We start from the raw sequence: 21021 nt of genomic DNA on the forward strand, positions 1-21021 counted from the left end.
TCCCCTCTGCTTCTTCAGTCTTGACAAAGGGTTTTGGCCCAAAATGTTTACTTTCCTGCCCCTCAGATGCTGTCTGACCTGCTGTGCTTTTCCAGCTTCACAGCTATTGACACACAGTAATAATGAGCATAGAATTATAGTTGAGGGTACAAAGTGCATAAAAAAAAAGGCAAAGATGAAGTCAGCATCCAGGAAAGCTCAGAGTTAGTGAGCATTATGACACCAAGCAAACAGCTCAGAGATACAGAGATAACAAGGTGTGGAGCTGGATGAACAGCCAAGCAGCATCTTAGGAGCAGGAAAGCTGACATTTCAGGCCTGGGCCCTTCCTCAGAAATGGGGGAGGGGAGGTGCGTTCTGAAATAAATAGGGAGAGAGGGGGAGGCAGATCAAAGATGGATAGAGACGATAGGTGGAGAAGAGACTGACAAGTTAAAGAGGCTGGGATGGAGCCAGTACAGGTGAGTGTAGGTGGGGAGGTAGGGAGGACAGACAGGTCAAGGGGGTGGGATGAGGTTACGAGTTAAAAAAATGGGGGTGCGGCTTGAGGTGGGAGGAGGGAATAGGTGAGAGGAAGAACATGTTAGGGAGGCTGGAACGAGCTGGGCTGGTTTTGGGATGCAGTGGGGGGGTGGAGGGTGGGGCAGGGAGATTTTGAAGCTTGTGAAATCCACATTGATACCATTGGGCTGCAGGGTTCCCAAGCAGAATATGAGGTGCCGTTCCTGAAACCTTCTGGTGGCATCATTGTGGCACTGCAGGAGGCCCATGATGGATATGTCGTCTAAAGAATGGGAGGGGGGAGTTGAAATGGTTCGTGACTGGGAGGTGCAGTTGTTTGTGAACTGAGCGTAGGTGGTCTGCAAAGCGGTCCCTAAGCCTCTGATTGGTTTCCCCGATGTAGAGGAGGCCACAACAGGTACAATGGATACAGTATACCGCGTTCGCAGATGTGCAGGTGAACCTCTGCTTAATATGGAAAGTCTTCTTGGTGCCTGGGATGGGAGTGAGGGAGGAGGTGTGGGGGCAAGTGTAGCACGTCCTGCGGTTGCAGGGGACAGTGCCGGGTGTGGTGGGGTTGGAGGGGAGTGTGGAGTGGACAAGGGTGTCACGGAGAGAGTGGTCCCTCCGGAAAGCAGACAAGGGAGGGGATGGAAAAATGTCTTTAGTGGTGGGGTCGGATTGCAGACAGAAGTGTTGGAGGGTGATGCGTTGGATCCGGAGCTTGGTGGGGTGTTATGTGAGGATGAGGGGGATTCTCTTTTGCTTGTTATTGCGGGGACAGGGTGTGAGGGAATGCGGGAGACACGATTGAGGGCGTTCTCGACCACTGCAGGGTTGGGGGGGGGGGTGCGGATGTTGCAGTCCTTGAAAAACAAGTGCATCTGAGATGTCCAGGAGTGGTATGCCTCATCCTGGGAGCAGATGTGGCAGAGGCCAAGGAATTGGGAATAGGGGATGGCATTTTTGCAGAAAGGTGGGTGGGAGGAGGTGTATTCTAGGTAGCTATGGGAGTCAGTGGGCTTGAAATGGATATCGGTTTCTAGGTGGTTGCCTGAGATGGAGACAGAGAGGTCCAGGAATGTCAGGAAGGTGTTAGAGATGGTCCAGGTGAACTTAAGTTTGGGGTGATGGTGAAGATGTTGGTGAAGTGGATGAACTGTTCGAGCTCCTCGTGGGAGCACGAGGCGGCGCCGATACAGTCATCAATGTAATGGAGGAAGAGATGGGGTTTAGGGCCAGTGTAGGTGCGGAAGAGGGATTGTTCCACATAATCTACAAAGAGGTAGGCACAGCTTGGGCCCACATGGGTGCCCATGGCCACCCCCTTTATCTGTAGAAAGTGGGAGGAATTGCAAGAGAAGTTGAGGGTGAGGACAGATTCGGCTAAGTGGATGAGGGTGTCAGTGAAGGGGGACTGGTCGGGACTGCGGGACAGGAAGAAGCGGAGGGCCTTTAGGCCATCTGCATGGGGAATACAGGTATAGGGACTGGACGTCCATAGTAACAATGAGGTGTTGGGGTCCATGGAATTGGAAGTTCTGGAGGAGGTGGAGGGCGTGGGTAGTGTCACAAATGTAGGCAGGGAGTTCCTGGACCAAGGGGGAGAAAATGGAGTCCAGATTGTTGGAGATGAGTTCGGTGGGGCAGGAGCAGGCAGAGACAATGGTCAACGAGGGCAGGCAGGTTTGTGGATTTTGGGAAGGAGATAGAAGCGGATGGTGTGAGGTTGGGGAACAATGAGGTTGGGGAAAGTTCACCTGGACGATCTCTAACACCTCTCTCACTTTCCTGTACCTCTCGGTCTCCATCTCAGGCAACCACCTAGAAACCAATATCCATTTCAACCCCACCGACTCCCACAGCTATCTAGAATACACCTCCTCCCACCCACCTTCTTGTAAAAATGCCATCCCCTATTCCCAATTCCTTCTCCTCTGCCACGTCTGATCCCAGGAGGAGGCATTCCACTCCCGTACAACTCAGATATCCTCGTTTTTCAAGGACAGCTTCCCCCGTGCAGTGATCGAGAACACCCTCAGCCATGTCTCCTGCGTTTCCTGCAACTCATCCCTCACACCCCGTCCCCGCAATAACAAGCAAAAGAGAATCCCCCACATCCTCATATACAACCCCACCCAAGCTCCGGATCCAACACATCATCCTCCGAAATTTCTGCCATCTACAATCTGACCCCAACAACAAAGACATTTTTCCCTCCCCACCGTTGTCTGCTTTCCGGAGGGACCACTGTCTCAGTGACTCGCTTGTCCGCTCCACACTCCCCTCCAGCCCCACCACACCCGGGCACTTTTCCCTGCAACCGCAGGAAGTGCTACACTTGCCCCCACATCTCCTCCCTCACCCCCATCCCAGGCCCCAAGAAAACTTTCCACATCAAGCAAGGTTCACTTGCACATCTGCTAATGTGGTATACTGCATCCGCTGTTCCCGTTGTGGCCTCCTCTACCATCGGGGAAACCAAGCGGAGGCTTGGGGACTGCTTTGCAGAACACCAGCGCGCGGTTCACAATAAACAGCTGCACCTCCCAGTCGCGAACCATTTCAACTCCCCCTCCCATTCCTTGGACGACATGCAATGCCACAATGATGCCATCCAAAGGTTGCAGGAACAGTATCTCATATTCCGCTTGGGAACCCTGCAGCCCAATGGTATCAATGTGGATTTCACCAGCTTCAAAATATCCTCTCCTCCAACCACATCCCAAAACCAGCCCAGCTTGTCCCCACCTCCCTAACCTGTTCTTCCTCTCACCTATCCCCTCCTCCCACCTCAAGCCGCACCCGCATTTTCTACCGCGTAACCTCATCCTGCCCCCTTGACCTGTCCGTCCTCCCCGGACTGACCTATCCCCTCCCTACCTCCCCACCTACACTCACCTCTACTGGATCCATCCCTGCCTCTTTGACTTGTCTTTCTCCTGTCCTCCTATTTTCTCCTCTATCCATCTTCGATCTGCCTCTCCCTCCTCTCCCTATTTATTTCAGAAGCCTCTTCCCCTCCCCCATTTCTGAGGAAGGGTCCAGGCCCGAAACGTCAGCTTTTCTGCTCCGAAGATGCTGCTTGGCTTGCTGTGTTCATCCAGCTCTACACTTTGTTATCTCGGATTCCCCAGCATCTGCAATACCTATTAGCTTCGAGATACAACCCAGTCCAGTCCATAAACTGAGTGTGTCCTGGAGTGCACAGTGTCCTTGCTGCAGCTTTGCAAAGACATGTTGTTAGTATAGCCTGATGTGCAGAAGCATCCGGTAAGCAGATATGACATGGAGGTACTTTGATGCTGGCACATACTGGATGCCACTGTCCCTGGATTGCCCACAGAAATTGGGCTGAGATGTTGTTTTGTGTCTAATGTGGAGGTCATTCAGAGTAAGGTTTGAGCGGAATCTACCAAGTGCACACTTTAGTTTCCATGTCAGGCTTCCTCAATGTCTTGTTTGTTTGGTGAGTTTAGTAACCTAGCATGCAGATCATTAAGTAGGTGAGTCAGATGTCACTAAGGTATTTAACAAACATCAAGTCCCCTTCATTGACAACACATCGTTGCCCAGTGAGAAACGTACATCTTTCAACGTGTGAAAAGCATAAAAGATATGATCAGGGTAAACCCGAAGGCTTTCTATAGGTATTTAAGGAATAAAAGAATGACAAAATTAAGAGTAGGGCCAATCAAGGATAGTAGTGGGAAGTTGTGTGTGGAGTCAAAGGAGATAGGGGAAGCACTAAATGAATATTTTTCGACAGTATTCACTCTAGAAAACGACAATGTTGTCGAGGAGAATACTGAGATACAGGCTACTAGATGAGGTGGGATTGAGGTTCACAAGGAAGAGCTATTAGAAATCATACAGAGTGTGAAGATAGATAAGTCCCCTGGGCCGGATGGGATTTATCCTAGGATCCTCTGGGAAGTCAGCGAGGAGATTGCCGAGCCTTTGGCATTGATCTTTAACTCGTCATTGTCTACGGAATAGTGTCAGATGACTGGAGGATTGCAAATGTGGTTCCACTGTTCAAGAAGGAGAGTAGAGACAACCCTGGTAATCATCGACCAGTGAGCCTTGCTTCAGTTGTTGGTAAAGTGTTGGAAAAGGTTATAAGGGATAGGATTTGTAATAATCTAGAAAAGAATAAATTGATTAGGGATAGTCAGCACAGTTTTGTGAAGGGAAGGTCATGCCTCACAAACCTTATTGAGTTCTTTGAGAAGGTGACCAAACAGGTAGATGAGAGTAAACCAGTTGATGTGGTGTGTATGGATTTCAGCAAGGTGTTCGAAAAAATTCCCCACAGTAGGCTATTGTACAAAATGCGGAGGAATGGGATTGTGGGAGATATAGCAGTTTGGATCGGAAATTGGCTTGCTGAAAGTAGACAGAGGGTGGTAGTTGATGGGAAATGTTCATCCTGGAGACCAGTAACCAGTGGTGTACCGCAAGGGTTGGTGTTGGGTCCACTGCTGTTTGTCATTTTTATAAATGACCTGGATGAGGGCGTAGAAGGATGGGTTAGTAAATATGCAGACGACATTAAGTTCGGTGGAGTTGTGGATAGTGACGAAGGATGCTGTAGGTTGCAGAGAGACATAGATAAGCTGCAGAGCTGGGCTGAGAGGTGGCAAATGGAGTTTAATGCCGACAAGTGTGAGGTGATGCACTTTAGTAGGAGTAACCAGAATGCAAAGTACTGGTCTAACGATAAGATTCTTGGTAGTAGAGATGAGCAGAGAGATGTTGGTGTCCATGTACACAGATCCTTGAAAGTTGCCACCCAGGTTGACAGGGCTGTTAATAAAAGCTAAAACACTGTATGCCTTCTTAATAGAGGGATCGAATTCCGGAACCAAGAGGTTATGCTGCAGCTACACAAAACTCTGGTGCGGCTGTACTTGGAGTATTGCGTACAGTTGTGGTCACCACATTATAAGAAGGTTGTGGAAGGTTTGGAAAGGGTGCAGAGGAGATTTACTAGGATGTTGCCTGGTATGGAGGGAAGGTCTTACGAGGAAAAGCTGAGGGACTTGAGGCTGTTTTCATTAGCGAGAAGAAGGTTGAGAGGTGACTTAATTGAAACATACAAAATAATCAGAGGGTTAGATAGGGTGGATAGGGAGAGCCTTTTTCCTAGGATGGTGATGGCGAGCACGAGGCGGCATAGCTTTAAATTGAGGGGTGAAAGATATAGGACAGATGTCAGAGGTAGTTTCTTTACTCAGAGAGCAGTAAGGGAATGGAATGCTTTGCCTGCAACGGTAGTAGATTCACCAACTTTAAGTACATTTAAGTCATCATTGGACAAGCATATGGACGTACATGGAATAGTGTAGGTTAGATGGGCTTCAGATCAGTGTGACAGGTCAGCACAACATCGAGGGCTGAAGGGCCTGTACTGTGCTGTAATATTCTATGTTCTATGTTCTAAGATGATGCACGATTCTTCTGATGTAGGGAGTGGCCTTGCTGGACTTCTCATCCAATCCTGCTGCAGTATATTTTGCCACAGCTCATATTGGTCAGACCGTAGTAAAATTCCATCAACGTATCTTATGAGAGGAGATTTTGCAATATTGTCCCTTCAAGTCCTACTTTGATCAACAATCCTTATTTCAAAGCTTATATTAACTTTCACTGTCAGCTGGACACAAATAACATTACTACAACTGGGGTTGCTGCCTTAGATTTCTGCATTTTGTCTTCTATTTCTTTATGTTGGTTTCCCCAAACCTTCAACCATGGCAGGGAATCTGTTTCAATTTCAATAAGAATTTCTCCTGTCCTGAATACAGAACACGGAATGACAGAGAAAAGACAGCAGGCCCATCAAGCCTGCCCCATAATTATGACAGTCAGAGCATTAACGTTCAACACTTCCTTTCTCCCATCCCTTCTGCCCTCACTCTCTCACCCCTTCTGCCCCTCCCCATAGCTGACTTTAGTTGTGGTCCAGGTCTACAGGTACACCTAGCTGTCCACATCCTTGCTCATGCACTCATTTATTTAGCAGTTGTTTGTGTCTGTGAAGGACATGGCAGCTGGACCTGATTTCACTCCATCTATTTGGGATTTTCCACAGGAATTATCCAAGTTAGAAGTTCAAAGACAAACTGATAAATTTATAGCTTTCTTCGCGTAAAAGAGGAGAACGCTGGAGCTAAGACAGTGTGGAGCTGGAAGAACAGCAGGCTAGTCAGCATCAGAGGAGCAAGAAAGTTGACTTTTTGGAATCGGGACCCCTCTTTAGAAATAGGGAAGGGAGCTCTGAAATAAACAGAGAGAAGAAGGATGGGGCTGGGGAAAGTAGGTGCGACGGTGATAGGGGAGTGCTGGCAGGCAGTGATGGGGATTGGTCAGTGAGGTGGGAGGAGTGGATAGGCAGGAGAGAAGACGGCCAGGTTGTGTCAGGTCAAGGAGGCAGGGATAAGAGGGAAAGTTGGTCATGGGATAAAGCCAGGGGTGGGGAGATTTTGCAACTGGTAAAGTCCACTGAGACCATTGGGTTGCAGGCTCCCAAGGCAGAAAATGAGGTGAGACAAAGCAGAAACTTGGAGATGGCTTTGTAAAGCACCTGTGCTCTGTTCACAATAAACAACAACAACTTGGACGTACATGGAATAGTGTAGGTTAGATGGGCTTCAGATCGGTATGACAGGTTGGCACAACATCGAGGGCCAAAGGGCCTGTACTGTGCTGTAATGTTCTATGTAACGTCCAGTCATGAACCATTTCAACTTCCCCTCCCACTCCCTGGGCGACATGTCCATCCTGGGCCTCCTCCAGTGTCACAATGACACCATCTGGAAACTGGAAGTGCAGCACCTTATATTCTACCTTGGGAGCCTTCAGGCCAATGGTCTCAATGTGAACTTTGCCAGCTCCACACTGTGTTATCTCTGACTCCAGCATTGACAGTTCTTACTATCTCCCAAGAATATTGGAGCTACCAAGTTGCAGCACAGATGTTGTGGGGGACAAGATTGGAGGGAAGCATTTAATCTGACAGATTTTATGATTTGTAAAATTAGGCATTATACTCAAATGTAGCCCAAAATGTATTTTGGATAACTTTGTTCAGTACCACTATTGATTATGGTCAGCAGAAGAGAAATAAATGGGGGATTTCCCATCCTCTGGATTCCCTTCTTACAAGGGCAGATTATCACCAGTTACCAAATCCTACAGGGCTCAGGATTGTTTGCGCAGAGAGTTTCAGATTCAAATGCAACATATAATTGAGTTAAAGTATGTTCTGATGTGAAGAGTGGTAAATTCCATGAAAGAATTGTTTCTAAAGTATCAGATTAATTTCTTAGTACATCTTGCAGAACATAATTTATACTAATCAACATTAGTACCTCTCCCAGTTTGACATCTGGTTCTGACTTGCTTCCATCAACAGTATGTCATCTATCTCATCTTCAATCCTGAAAGGATGCTGGGAAATTGGTTCATCTTGAGGGCAGGAATAAGGGCTCATAAAGAGATGTGCGAGGCCTTCCTCAGCGGTTAATCGATCCATAGAGTTAAATGTTAAGATCTTTTCCAGGAAATCAATGGCTGTAGCAAGCAGATAATATTGGTTACTTTTACAAGCAAACATTATTGGCTGTCTCAACACAATTTCTCTCACTTAGCTTCTATACTGTTAAGTGAAAAGCAGGACCTAACTTCAAGTCATGTTTACTCAGTATTTGAGTGTACATTGGTTAAATAAAAGTGCTCCAGTTATGTTCTTTCTGCTCAGTAGGGAATGTTCTGTGGTGGATTTTCTATATAGAACATAGAACACTGCAGCATAGTAGAGACGCTTCGGCCCTCGATGTTGCACTGACCTGCGAAACTAAACTGAAGCCCATCTTACCTACACTATTCCATTATCATCCATATGTTTATCCAATGACCATTTAAATACCCTTAAACTCGGCAAGTCTACTACTGTTGCAGGCAGGGCATTCCACACCCTTACAATTCTCTGAGTAAAGACCCTACCTCTGACATCTGTCCTATATCTGTCACCCCTCAATTTAAAGCTATGTCCCCTCGTGGTAGCCATCTCCATCCAAGGAAAATGGCTCTTACTGCCCATCCTATCTAACCCTCTGATCATCTTGTATGTCTCTATTAGGTCACCTCTTACCCTTCTTCTCTCTAACAAAAACAGCCTCAAGTCCCTCAGTCTTTCCTCACAAGACCTTCCCTCCATGCCAGGCAACATTCTGGTAAATCTCCTCTGCACCCTTTCCAATGCTTCCACATCCTTCCTATAATGCGGCGACCAGAACTGTACGCAATACGATTATGCAAAATATGATTTTTTTAAATCTGTGTGGACCTCTGCATTGCGCATATACTTATTGGAAAAATAATGAATAAAGGGAATTGTACACTTCCAGAAACAGTTTGCCTTCATAACACAGTTCTCATGTTTTTAGGATTCCCAATGAATTACATCTGAAGGATATCCAATGTTGGTATGCATGAAAGATTTTGCATTCCACAGGTACCAACAGCAATGAAATATTGATCAGGTAATCGGTAAAATCCCGTGTCTGCGTGGATTTCCTCCAGTGCTCCGGTTTCTTCCCACAGTCCAAAGATGTGCAGGGTAGGTGGATTGGCCATGCTAAATTGCCCATAGTGTTCAGGGGTGTGTGGGTTATACTGGGATGGGTCTGGGTGGGATGCCTCAAGGGGTGGTGTGGACTTGTTGGGATGTTTCCACACTGTAGGGAATCTAATCTAAATCTGTTTTAACTCAGGCCAGGATATCAGGAATCCCTAATTCTCAGTCTAAGTGGATCACTTAACCAAATAAGAGGAAGGGGCTCAGTTCAGTGTGTCTAACCGGTAGTGCAGTACCGCCGCATTGAAGCATCACCCACTGAAACAGTGAAGAATGACTTAAACAAATATGGTCAGAGGTGAGAATGGTTGCTAACGATTTGCCAATTTACATTCTACTCGCAAAATGACCCTGAACTACCTGTTGCCTGCCACTTCAATGCACCACCCTGCCCCCTGGCCAACATCTGTCTCTGGCTTGCTACAGTGTTCCAGTGAAGCGGAACACCAGCTGGAGGAACAGCACCTCATTTTCCGCTTGAGGACCCTGCAACCGTCCAGTCTCAATACTGTGTTCAATAATTTTAGGGCCTAAACTCTCCCCTGTCCTAGACCCCACCCCACACACCAGGCTTTGTTACCACACAGCCCGCCACTACACACCCCCTGTTGTTAGTCACTAACAGCCCCCATTAACAACTATTCACCCTCCCAGCCTGATCGTTAGCAACTCCTTTGTCTGTCCAACTGTCTTTCTCTCTCTTTGGGCTCTATCCTATTGTTTACTCCCTAACCCACCCACCTCCCTATTTTCTGCATGGAAACTGACGTTTCCCAGCCACTATCAATTCTGAGGAAGGGTCACCAGACCTGAAACATTAACTCTGTTTTCTCCTCCACAGATGCTGCCAGACCTACTGAGCTTTTCCAGCAACTTTGTTTTTGTTCCTGATTTACAGCATCCGCAGTTCTTTTGGTTCTTATTTAATGTATTTACAATGTTCGGCACCATTCATGACTCTTCAGATACTGAAGCACTCCACATTCATATGCAGCTGGACAATTCTCAACAAGTGGTACGTAACAATTCTGTTGAATGCAAATGACCTTATCCATCAAGAGAGAAACTAACAATGTTCCCTTAACATTGAATTATATTGCCATTGCAAAACAGTCCCATTATCAACTTCCTCGGAATTATCTACAGCTGGTCAAAGGCAAGGAATTCTGAAGTGAGTAATTCAGTTCCTAACTCCTCAAAACCTGTCCACCATCTACAAGGTACAAATTGGGAGTGTGATGGCACAATCCCCACTCATCTGGATGGATGCAGCTCCAACAATTTTCAAAAAAACTTCACATCATTCAGGACAAAGTAACTCATTTGACTGGTACTACCTTTAATATTTACTCCCTCTTCCACAGTGGCAACTCTATAGTAACACAAAAGTCCTTTGATAGCATCTTTCAAACCCATGGCCTCTACCATATAGAAAAAAAGGGCAGTGTATACTGCAAGTTCCTCCCAAGTTGCACAGCATCCTGATAAGGAACTATATCACAATTTCTACACTGTTGTAGAGTCAAAAAACCTGGAACTACCTCCATAGTGGCACTGTAGGTGTATCTACATAGCATGGACTGCAGTACGTCAAGAACACAGCTTATCTCAAGCATCTGAAGGGCTATAATGGATGGACAATCTGAGATTTCCATCAGAACTGATAGTAGCTAGGAAAATGTCAGTGGGGATAGAGCCCAAAGAGAGCGAAGAGCAGTCAGACAGAAAAGGAATAAATAACAACCTGGTTAGGAGGTGGATAGCCTAATAGTGACAAATAGTGACTAACTACCTATTGTTAGCCACTAACAGTCCCCATAAACCGCTATTCAACCTCCTAGCTGGATCATTGACTCCTTTTCTGTCCAACTGCTCTTAGATCTTTTTGGAGTCTATCCACAACTATCATTTACTCCCTACCCCTAACCCCACCCAATCTTTTGCATATCAATGGACATTTTCCCAACTACCATCATTTCTGAGGAAGGAGACCTGAAACATTAGTTCTGATTCCGCTTCACAGATGCTGCCAGACCTGCTGAGCTTTTCCAGCAATTTCTATTTTTGTTTGATTTACAGCATCCACAGCTCTTTTGGTTTTTATCAAATCTTCCGAGATTAAGCCAGTCTGTCATAGCTTGGTGACACATTTGAGCTGGTGATTAGTTTTCAATGTCTTACTCATACCATCACCATTTCCACCCTGGTGACATCATTGTAATGTCAGTTCCAGCTCATCTTCTGCTGATACCCTCATCCATGTCAATGTTAAATTTTGATTTGATTATTCCAATGCACTCCTGGGTGGCCTTGTGCATTCTACCTTCCATAAATTTGAAATCATCCAATACTCTGTTGGCTATATCCTAACACCGCACACAAATCTCATTTCCCTATCAATCCTGTGCTTGCTGACCTACATTGGCCCCTGGTAAGCAAAGATTTGATTTAAAAATTCTCAAATGCTTTTGAATCACTCCATAGCCTTGCCCCTCCTTATCCACACAATCTCCTCTAAGCCCACAACCCTGTGAGATATCAGTACTCCTCTTACTCTGGCTTCTTGTTCATTATCAATTATAATTGGTCCACATCACAACTCCAATTGCCTGGGCCAAGCTCTGGAACACTTTCCCTACATCTATCTGCCTGTACCTCAGTTTTCAAGGAAGAAAGTATCTCTTGCACCAAATGTTTCATCATGTTATTCAATATTCCCTTAAGTCACTTTGGGAGATTTCATCATGTTAAATCCACTATAAGTTATTGGCATAGAATCATAGAACGTTGGACCACAGCATACGTTAATCAGGCTATCAATCTGGCACAGGTCACTTGATCTAATACCATTGTTTATCGCTTACCACATACCTCTGAAACTTCCTTGCTCGAGTACTTCACAACTCTTTGGAGCAGTAGACATTATACATACCTCCTGTGTAAAGAAAGATTTTCTAATGTCCCCTATCTGTCCTTCCTTCACTTAAAGTTTGTGCCTCCAGATGTAATCTTAACAATTTATAGAAATTATGTTCTGCAGTATCATTTATTTTAAAATGATACTTCTTCATCTTGAAAACCACTATAAAATCACATTCTTCTCAGGTGCAATTTATAAAGAGACTAACTTTAGCATCCTTCTTAATAACTAATCTTTCAGTCTATAGTGCACCATTTGCTTTTAATGTTCTTCTGATAAATAATTGATGTTAAAGACTGAAACCAATAGATTTTTGGGTATTAAAGGAATCAGGGCAAGAATATGGATGTCATATCAAGAGTCCTAGCAAAACTTGAATCACCAGAAATGAGGGGAAATTTTTTCCCCCGGAGCCATTCTAGCACAAAGGAAGATGACTATGCTTGATGGACGTCTGTCATCTTAGCTCCAGGACATCTCTGCCAGAGTTCCTCAGGGTAATGTCTTATACCTGACCATCTTCAGCTGCTTCATCAATGACCTTTCCTTCATCATCAGGTCCGAAGTGGGATGTTCACTGATGACTGCACAATGTTTAGCACCGTTGACAACAACTCCTCTGGTGGTGAAGCTGTCCAAGTCTAACCACAATGAGATCTAGACAACATCCAGGCTTGGGTTGGCAAGTGAAAAGTAACATTCATGATACAGAAGTGCCACGTAATGACCATCTCCAACAAGAAATAATCTAACCTTGGTCCTTACGATTTAATGATAGGATTTGACAGTTTAGCAATGCACTGAGGGTTACTACTGATGAGAAATTGAACTCAACTACCCATATAAATACAGTGTCTACAAGAGCTGGGCAGAGCATGGAAATCCTGTGGCGAGCACCTCACCTCCTGACTCTCCAAAGCCTGTCTACCAACTACAAGGCACAAGTCAGGAGTGTGATGGAAAACACTTAATTGCCTGGAAGACTACTCCTCCAACAACACCCAAAAAGCTTGACACCACATCCTGAAACATTCATTCCCTCTATGATCCATGTCCATTGACAGTCACGTGTACCATTGACAAGATGCACTGTAACAACGCAGCAAGACTCTTTAGACTGCACCTTCCAAACTCCTGATCAGCACCCTCCAGAAGGGCAAGGGTAGTACTTACATGGGAACACCACCACCTGCAATCATAGAACATAGAACAATACAGTGCAGAACAGGCCCTTCGGCCCTCGATGTTGCACCGACCTGTGAACTAATCTAAGCCCATCCCCCCACACTATCCCATCATCATCTATATGCTTATCCAAGGACTGTTTAAATGCCCCTATCCAAGACACTTGATTTCCTGGCTTTGAATAATACTGCTATTTCTTCAGTATCACTTGTTCAAATTCCCGGAACCATCTCCCTAACTACACTGTAGATCTACCTACATCAAATAGATTGGAGGATTCAGCTACACTGCAGTGCTTTGTAGGCAGGCTCCAGGAGGGGGTCAGAAAGTGAGTCATGCATTGCAGTATTCCCAGCCTCTTACCTGCTCTTGTAGCCACAGTATTTCCATGGGGGATCAAGTTGAGTTGTTGGCCAATGGTAACCCCAGGATGTTGATAGTGGGGAATCCAGTGATGGTAATGCCATTGAACATCAAGGGGTGGTTTTTAAGTTTGTCTCTTATTGGAGATGGTCATTGCTTAGTATCTAAGAAGTCATGAATGGCGCTGAACATCGTGCAATCTTAACTCACATTGTTACAAGTTGAAAAATCACCAGGTCCAGGTGGATTGTATCCCAGCCTGCTAAAGGAAGCCAGGTAGGAAATAACAGATGCATTAAGAATCATTTCTAATCCTCACTGGATATTTGGGAGGTACCAAATAACTGGAAGTATGTGAACATTGTACCACAGTACTCTAAAAAGAGTGCAAAGGATAGTCTAATTAATTACAGGACAGTCAGTCTGACCTTGGTAGTGGACAGATTATAGGAATCAAATCTGAGAAACGGGATACATTGTAATTTAGAAAGGTAGGGATTAATCAGGAATAGGCAGTTTCTTTTGGGAATATCAAGCCTTACTAACTAACTAAGAGGTTTTGAGGAAGTAACAAGGGAGACTGTTGAGGGCACTGATGTGAATGTTGCCTATGTGGGCTTTAGTAAGGCATTTGATGTAAGTAAGGCATTTAACAATAAGTTCCACAAGATGAGTGTCGTGATTAAAATGAGGGCCAGGTGGATCTCATCTGAAATCTCCTGGGATACTTGAGAATGTGTTGAATTGGATCCAAAATTAGTTCAGCAACAGGAAATGAAGGATAATGGATGACTGATGTTTGTGCAAATGGAAAGTGGTTTCCAGTGATGTTCCACAGGCTCAGTGTCACAGCCTTACTTTTTGAGCTATACATCAATAATTTGGGAGATATGATAGGAAATTTGCAGATGACATAAAAATTAGCCGTGTAGTTGATAAAGTCATTTCCAAAAGAATATCAATGGTACAGTTGAATGGGCAGAAAAATGTTACATGAAATTTAAACTGTACTGGCATGAGTTTATGCATTTGGGAAGGCAAACCAAGCTAGGGAATACCCAATAAATGAGAGGATATTGAGAAACGTTGGGCACGTTAGAGGCCTTGGAGTGCACGCCCACAGTTCTGTGAAAGTGTGAGGACAGATAGATAAGGTGGTGAAGAAAACACAAAAGGATGCCTTTTGTTTTTACCAGCTGAGGTATAGAACACAGAACTAGTGTTATAATATAGGAATAATATAAAACTCTGGATCAGCCACAGTTTTATTTACAGTTCTGATCACCATATAACTAGAAAGACATAATTGCTTTGGAGACAGTACGGAGGTGATCTACAAGAATGTTGTCAGGGCTTGAAAACAGCAGCAGTGAGGGAAGTTTGGATAATTTCGGATTGTTTTCTTTAGAATGGGAAAGCTCAGGAGTGACTTCATTGAGATGTACAAAGTTTGGGGGACCTCAACAGGGTACACAGGAAAGATCTGATTCTCAATGAAGAGATCAATTACTGTGGGTATGGGGGAACCTGAGGAATAAGCTTTTCACCCAGAGGCTGGTAGATGTATGGACTCATTGCCTGGTTTGGTTGTATAGGCAGGAACCCTCCACTCTTTTAAAAGGTACCTGGATCTGCACCTAAAGTGCTCTAATATACATGACTACAGATCAGGTTTGGAAAGTGGGTTTAAAATGAGTGGTACATTTCTTTTTTCATCTTCTTTTGGTCACGGCAGACACAATGGGTTGGATGGCCTCTTTCAGTGCAGAAACAAACCCTTGATTGGATAGCACATCTTGGAGGCAGAATCTCCCCTGAGATGGCAGTGATTGTCCTGCCCTCTTTAAACTAACAACCTGTTAAACTGCTGCAGAACATCATGGCCTGACAGAGACAGCATCTACCCTGTTGTTTCACCTGAAGTGACAGTTCCAGGGTTTCTGCATAAATTTCTGGTCATTATTAATGCAAATGGTACATCATTAAGACCTCCAGTTGCCAGCATAAAATGATAGATTTATATCAACCAATGGTGATACTCGTTAAGACAGCAAACTTCCTGAAGTTAGTCTTGGTGTCTCACTTCCATATTAACACTACTAATAAATGCAGGGCTAAAACATTCAGACCGACTAGATTTTACTGAAAGCAGTAGGAAGTGATATACAACCTACCATGCTGACAAGTTACTGCTACTGGTCTTACTACTGCTAGGTAAACGAAGTGTGTTCAGGAGGATTTTGTTGATTAGTATGTTTCCAGTTCCACGAGTAAGGAGCATTCACTGATCTGCTTCTATGGAACAAGGTGGCCCTATATCTGTCCCTCAGTCCATGTCAAAAGAGATGAAGTGGTAATTTATCTCACTGTGGTTTATAAGATCTTGCTGGACACTTACTAACTTACTGTATGCTACCTGATGAGGAAAGGTTAGAGAAATGCTTGCTAATACAGAGCTTCGACTTCTAGTCTCCTTTGAACAATATTAAAGATTGGGTAGGCTGTACCAGAATCCGTTGGTGTTGAGAAAAATCAGAGGTGACCTTATCGAAGCATACAAGATCCTGAGGGGACTTGACAGATGCTGAAAGAATGTTTCTTCTTGTCGGCAAGACTTGAACTAGAGGACAGTTTAAAAGTAAGGGTTCTCCCTATTAAGACAGAGATACGAAGGAACTATTTTCTCTCGAAGCATTGTAAAGTTGTGGAACTCTTTCCCCTGAAAGCAGGGGAGGCAGAACCGTTCAATTTGTTTTTAAGACAGACATTTTCTTGACCAACTAGGGATTCAATGGTTAATTGGGGGGGGATGTAAAATTCAGGGCACAACCAAATCAGCCATGATCTCATGGAAAATGAATATAAGCTCGAGAGGCCACAGCTCCCAATTTGTATATTCGTATGTACTTTTATATAACTTATAAGTGAATAAACTATAATGACCTAACAGTGTGGTATACACCTTCTTTCAGAATAAATGGAAATATTTAGGAGAAAACAATGGGCATCAAATATAACAAGGTGTAGAGAGCATAGAACGTAGAACACTACAGCGCAGTACAGGCCCTTCAGCCCTCGATGTTGCACCGACCTGTGAAACCAAACTAAAGCTCATATAAGCTACACTATTCCATTATTATCCATATGTTTATCCAATGACCATTTAAATGCCCTTAAACGTGGCGTGTCTACTACTGTTATAGGCAGGGAATTCCATGCCCTTTCTACTCTCTGAGTAAAGAGCCTACCTCTGACATCTGTCCTGTATCTATCACCCCTCAATTTAAAGCTTTGTCTCCTCATGCTAGCCATCTCCATCCGGGGGAAAAGGCTCTCACTGTCCACCCTATCTAATCCTCCGATCATCTTGTATGTCTCTATTAGGTCACCTCTTAACCTTCTTCTCTAACAAAAACAGCCTCAAGTACCCTCAGCCTTTCCTCACAAGACTTTCCCTCCACACCAGGCAACATCCTGGTAAGTCTCCTCTGCACCCTTTCCAATGCTTCCACATCCTTCCTACAAATGCAGCGACCAGAACTGTACGCAATACTCCAAGTGCGGCTGCACCAGAGTTTTGTACAGCTGCAACATGACCTCATGGGTCCGAAACTCAATCCCTCTACCAATAAAACCTAACACACCGTACGCCTTCTTAACAACCCTATCAACCTGGGTGGCAACTTTCAGTGACCTATGTACATGGACACCGAGATCTCTCTGTTCATCCACACTACCAAGAATCTTAGCATTAGCCCAGTACTCTGTATTCTTGTTACTCCTTCCAAAGTGAATCACCTCACATTTTTCTGCATTAAACTCCATTTGCCATCTCTCAGCCCAGCTTTGCAGTTTATTTATGTCCCTCTATAACCCGTAACATTCTTCCGCACTATCAACAATTCCACCGAATTTAGTGTCATCTGCAAATTTACTAACCCATTCTTCCTCATCCAGGTCATTTATAAAAATGGCAAACAGTATTGGCCCCAAAACAGATCCGTGCGATACACCACTAGTAACTGCACTCCAGGATGAACATTTCCTGTCAACCACAACCCTCTGTCTTCTTCCAACTAGCCAATTTTTGATCCAAACTGTTAAAATCACCCTCAATCCCATGCCTCCGTATTTTCTGCAATAGCCTACCATGGGGAACCTTATCAAATGCTTTACTGAAATCCATATACACCATATCAACCACTTTACCCTCATCCACCTGTTTAGTCACCTTCTCAAAGAACTCAATAAGGTTTGAGAGGCACGACCTACCCTTCACAAAACAAAACAGTGTTGACTATGAGCTGGATGAACACTGCAGGCCAGGCAGCATCAGAGCAGCAGGAGAGCTGACATTTCGGGTCTGGACCCTTCTTCACACAACATCTTAACTGGAAATACATTCCTGTTTTTTCATCAATACTGGGTCAAAATTGTGGTACTCTGTATAGGCAGTACTTTGGTAGTATCCTTTCTACCTGTATCAGAGCAGTAGACTAAGGTTGTTCATCATTCCTTGTTCATTTTTGAAGAAGGGTACAGACCTGAAACGTCAGGTTTCCTGCTCCTCTGATGCTGCCTGGCCTGCCATGCTCCTCAGCTCCACACCTTGTTATCTCAGACTCCAGCATTGGCAGTTCCGACTATCCCTGAGCATCTAGTAAAGTTCCTTGTGTATATTATAATTAGTCTCCTGTCTAGGTCACACAACATCTTGATTGGAAATACATTCCTGCTTTTTCATCAATGCTGGGTTAAAACTGTGGTACTCTGTTTTGATAGCACTTTGATAGTATCTTCTCCACCTCGATCAGAACAGTAGATGAAGGGTCGTTCATCATTCCTTGTTCATCAAGGAAATTTTAAAAATGGACAATAAATGCTGGTCTTCCCTGAGAAACCTATATCTACAGATGAATACATTTTTCATAAAAAAGTTGTCTGTTAGTCCTGTTACACAATATCACGCACACAGCAATCATGAGACTACACATTTCTTAAGGATCTTTGTCTGCTTTTAAAAATGGCCATCTTACCAACAAGTGTTGAAGAAAATGCCCAAGTGTAACAATACTTACTGATTCCATTTAATGGAAGACGCTACCTGTTTCCTTGCTTTCATCATCCATCAAAAGTGAACGCCTCATGTATACAAAGTTAACAGTAACAAGATAAACCTGATATGAATCATCAATGTGAAACTAAGGATAAGTAGCCCCATTATATGATGGACAGGAATTTTTCGCTGCTCGTTAACCATTTTGAAATTGAAAACAGTCAGAGGAAAATATTTTTTCATTATAATTGCTCCATCTTTAGTACCCTTTCATTTATTTCCCTTCTTGGTGCCCTGACTCCACCCTCTGGAGTTTTATTTTTATTCATTCACAGAGTGAGGGCATCGCTGATCAGGCAGCATTTATTGCCCATTCCTAATTGCCCAGCATTGATGAAAAAGCAGGAATGTATTTCCAATCATACGTTAAACCTCCCATTCCGGGGATCATCCGTGTGAATGGCTACTATGTCCTTCCTGAGGTGTGGGGCCCAAAATTGATGCACAGGGCAGTCTGGGTGTTCAGGTCTGTTGTACCCTGAAGGTGGCAATGCAGGTGGATAGAGTGGTCAAGAAGGCATACAGCATGCTTTCATTCCTCAGACGGGGTATTGAGTACAAGAGTTGGCAGGTCATGTTACAGTTGTATAAGACTTTGGTTCGACCAAATTTGGAATGCTGTGTACCGTCCTGGTGGCCACATTACCAAAAGGATGTGAATGCTTTGGAGACGGTGCAGAGGAGGTGCACCAGGATGTTGCCTGGTATGGAGGGCGATAGCTATGAAGAGAGGGTGAGTAGATTAGGATTATTAGAAAGACGGAGATTGCGGGGGGACCTGATTGAGGTCTACAAAATCATGAGAGGTTTGGACAGGGTGGATAGCAAGAAGCATTTTCCCAGAGTGGGGGACTCCATTACTAGGGGTCACGATTTCAAGGTGTGAGGGGAAAAGTTTGAGAGATTAGATTAGATTAGATTCCCTACTATGTGGAAACAGGCCCTTTGGCCCAACAAGTCCACACCGCCCCTTGGAGCATCCCACCCAGACCCATCCCCCTATAACCCACACATCCCTGAACACTACAGGCAATTTAGCATGGCCAATCCACCTAGCCTGCACATCTCTGGACTGTGGGAGGAAACCCATGCAGACACAGGGAGAATGTGCAAACTCCACACAGACAGTTACCCGAGGCTGAAATCGAACCCGGGTCCCTGTGCTGTAATTTTCTTTGTTCTTTGATCTTTACAAATAGTCAAGAGCTCTGCTTCTGCCATATTTTCAGGAACAAAGTTTTAAACATTCTTGAAAAGAAAGAAAATCTCTGTTTAAAAGTGACTCCCAATTCTAGGATGTCCTACTAAAAAGAAACATCTTCACAACTCCCCTGTCAAGGCAACACAGCATCTGATATTTTTCAGTCGTCACCTCTTACTCTTCCAAATTCCTTCAGATACAAGCCCAACCTAGTCAGCCTTTCCTCATTAGACAAACCTTCTCATTCCGGGTAATATTTTGTAAACCTTCTCTGAACTGTCTCTAGCATTTACATCCTTCCTGAAATAAGGTGAGTAATGCAGTACACAGTACTTAGATGTAGTCTCACCAATGCTCACTATATAACTGAAGTATCATCTCCCTATTTTTATCCTTACAATAAATGATAATACTCTATTAGCTCTAATTGCTTGCTGGACCTGCACACACTAACCTTCATGCAGGAGGACATCCAAATCCCTTTGCATCTCAGGGCTCTGCAATCTCTCACCACTTAGACGAAATGCTTCTTTTCTATTTTTCCTGTCAAAATGGGCAATTCCACATTTTATTCCCAATTCGCATCTCTGCCCATTCACTTCACAACCTCCTTACATCCTCACCTAAATATCTTTGTGGAGTCAGCAAGTTTTGCAACCAAGCCTTCTGACCTTTAATATTAATCATGTGCATAAACTGAAAAAAGGTGAAGTCTCAGCTTTGATCCTCGAAGCACACCCATTTATGCCTACTCTTGACTTCCTGTTAGTCAGGAAAGCTTCTATCCATGCCAATATTCTACCCCTACATCCTGATCTTTTACTTTCTACAATAACCTTTGATGTGGCTCTTCATAAAATGCCTTCTGGAAATCTAACTACTGTACATCTTTCAGCTCGCCTTTACCCACAGCAAGTGTCACCTCTTCAAAGAAATCCAATAGATTGCCAAACTTAAAAAGTTTCCCTTTGCAAAACTATGTTAACTCTGCCCGGTTACCTTGAACTTATCCAAATGCCCTGCTTTAACATCTTTAATAACAGCTTCTAACATTTTCTCTATGACAGAGGTTAAGCTAACTACTTGCAGTT

General features: G+C 44.3%; 1 protein-coding gene across 3 annotated transcripts in view; it reads right to left on the minus strand.

Annotated features, from left to right (window-relative positions):
- LOC125457474 (mitogen-activated protein kinase 4-like) overlaps positions 1-21021 on the minus strand; it is a 133924-nt gene that overhangs the window by 10268 nt on the left and 102635 nt on the right. For all 3 annotated transcript variants that reach the window (XM_048541730.2, XM_059649677.1, XM_048541817.2), the window contains exon 5: positions 7878-8079. In XM_048541730.2, the coding sequence (XP_048397687.1) occupies positions 7878-8079 (202 nt within the window). The remainder of the gene's footprint in view (positions 1-7877; positions 8080-21021) is intronic.

The sequence above is a fragment of the Stegostoma tigrinum genome, chromosome 1, assembly GCF_030684315.1.
Source record: "Stegostoma tigrinum isolate sSteTig4 chromosome 1, sSteTig4.hap1, whole genome shotgun sequence".
Taxonomy (NCBI): domain Eukaryota; kingdom Metazoa; phylum Chordata; class Chondrichthyes; order Orectolobiformes; family Stegostomatidae; genus Stegostoma; species Stegostoma tigrinum.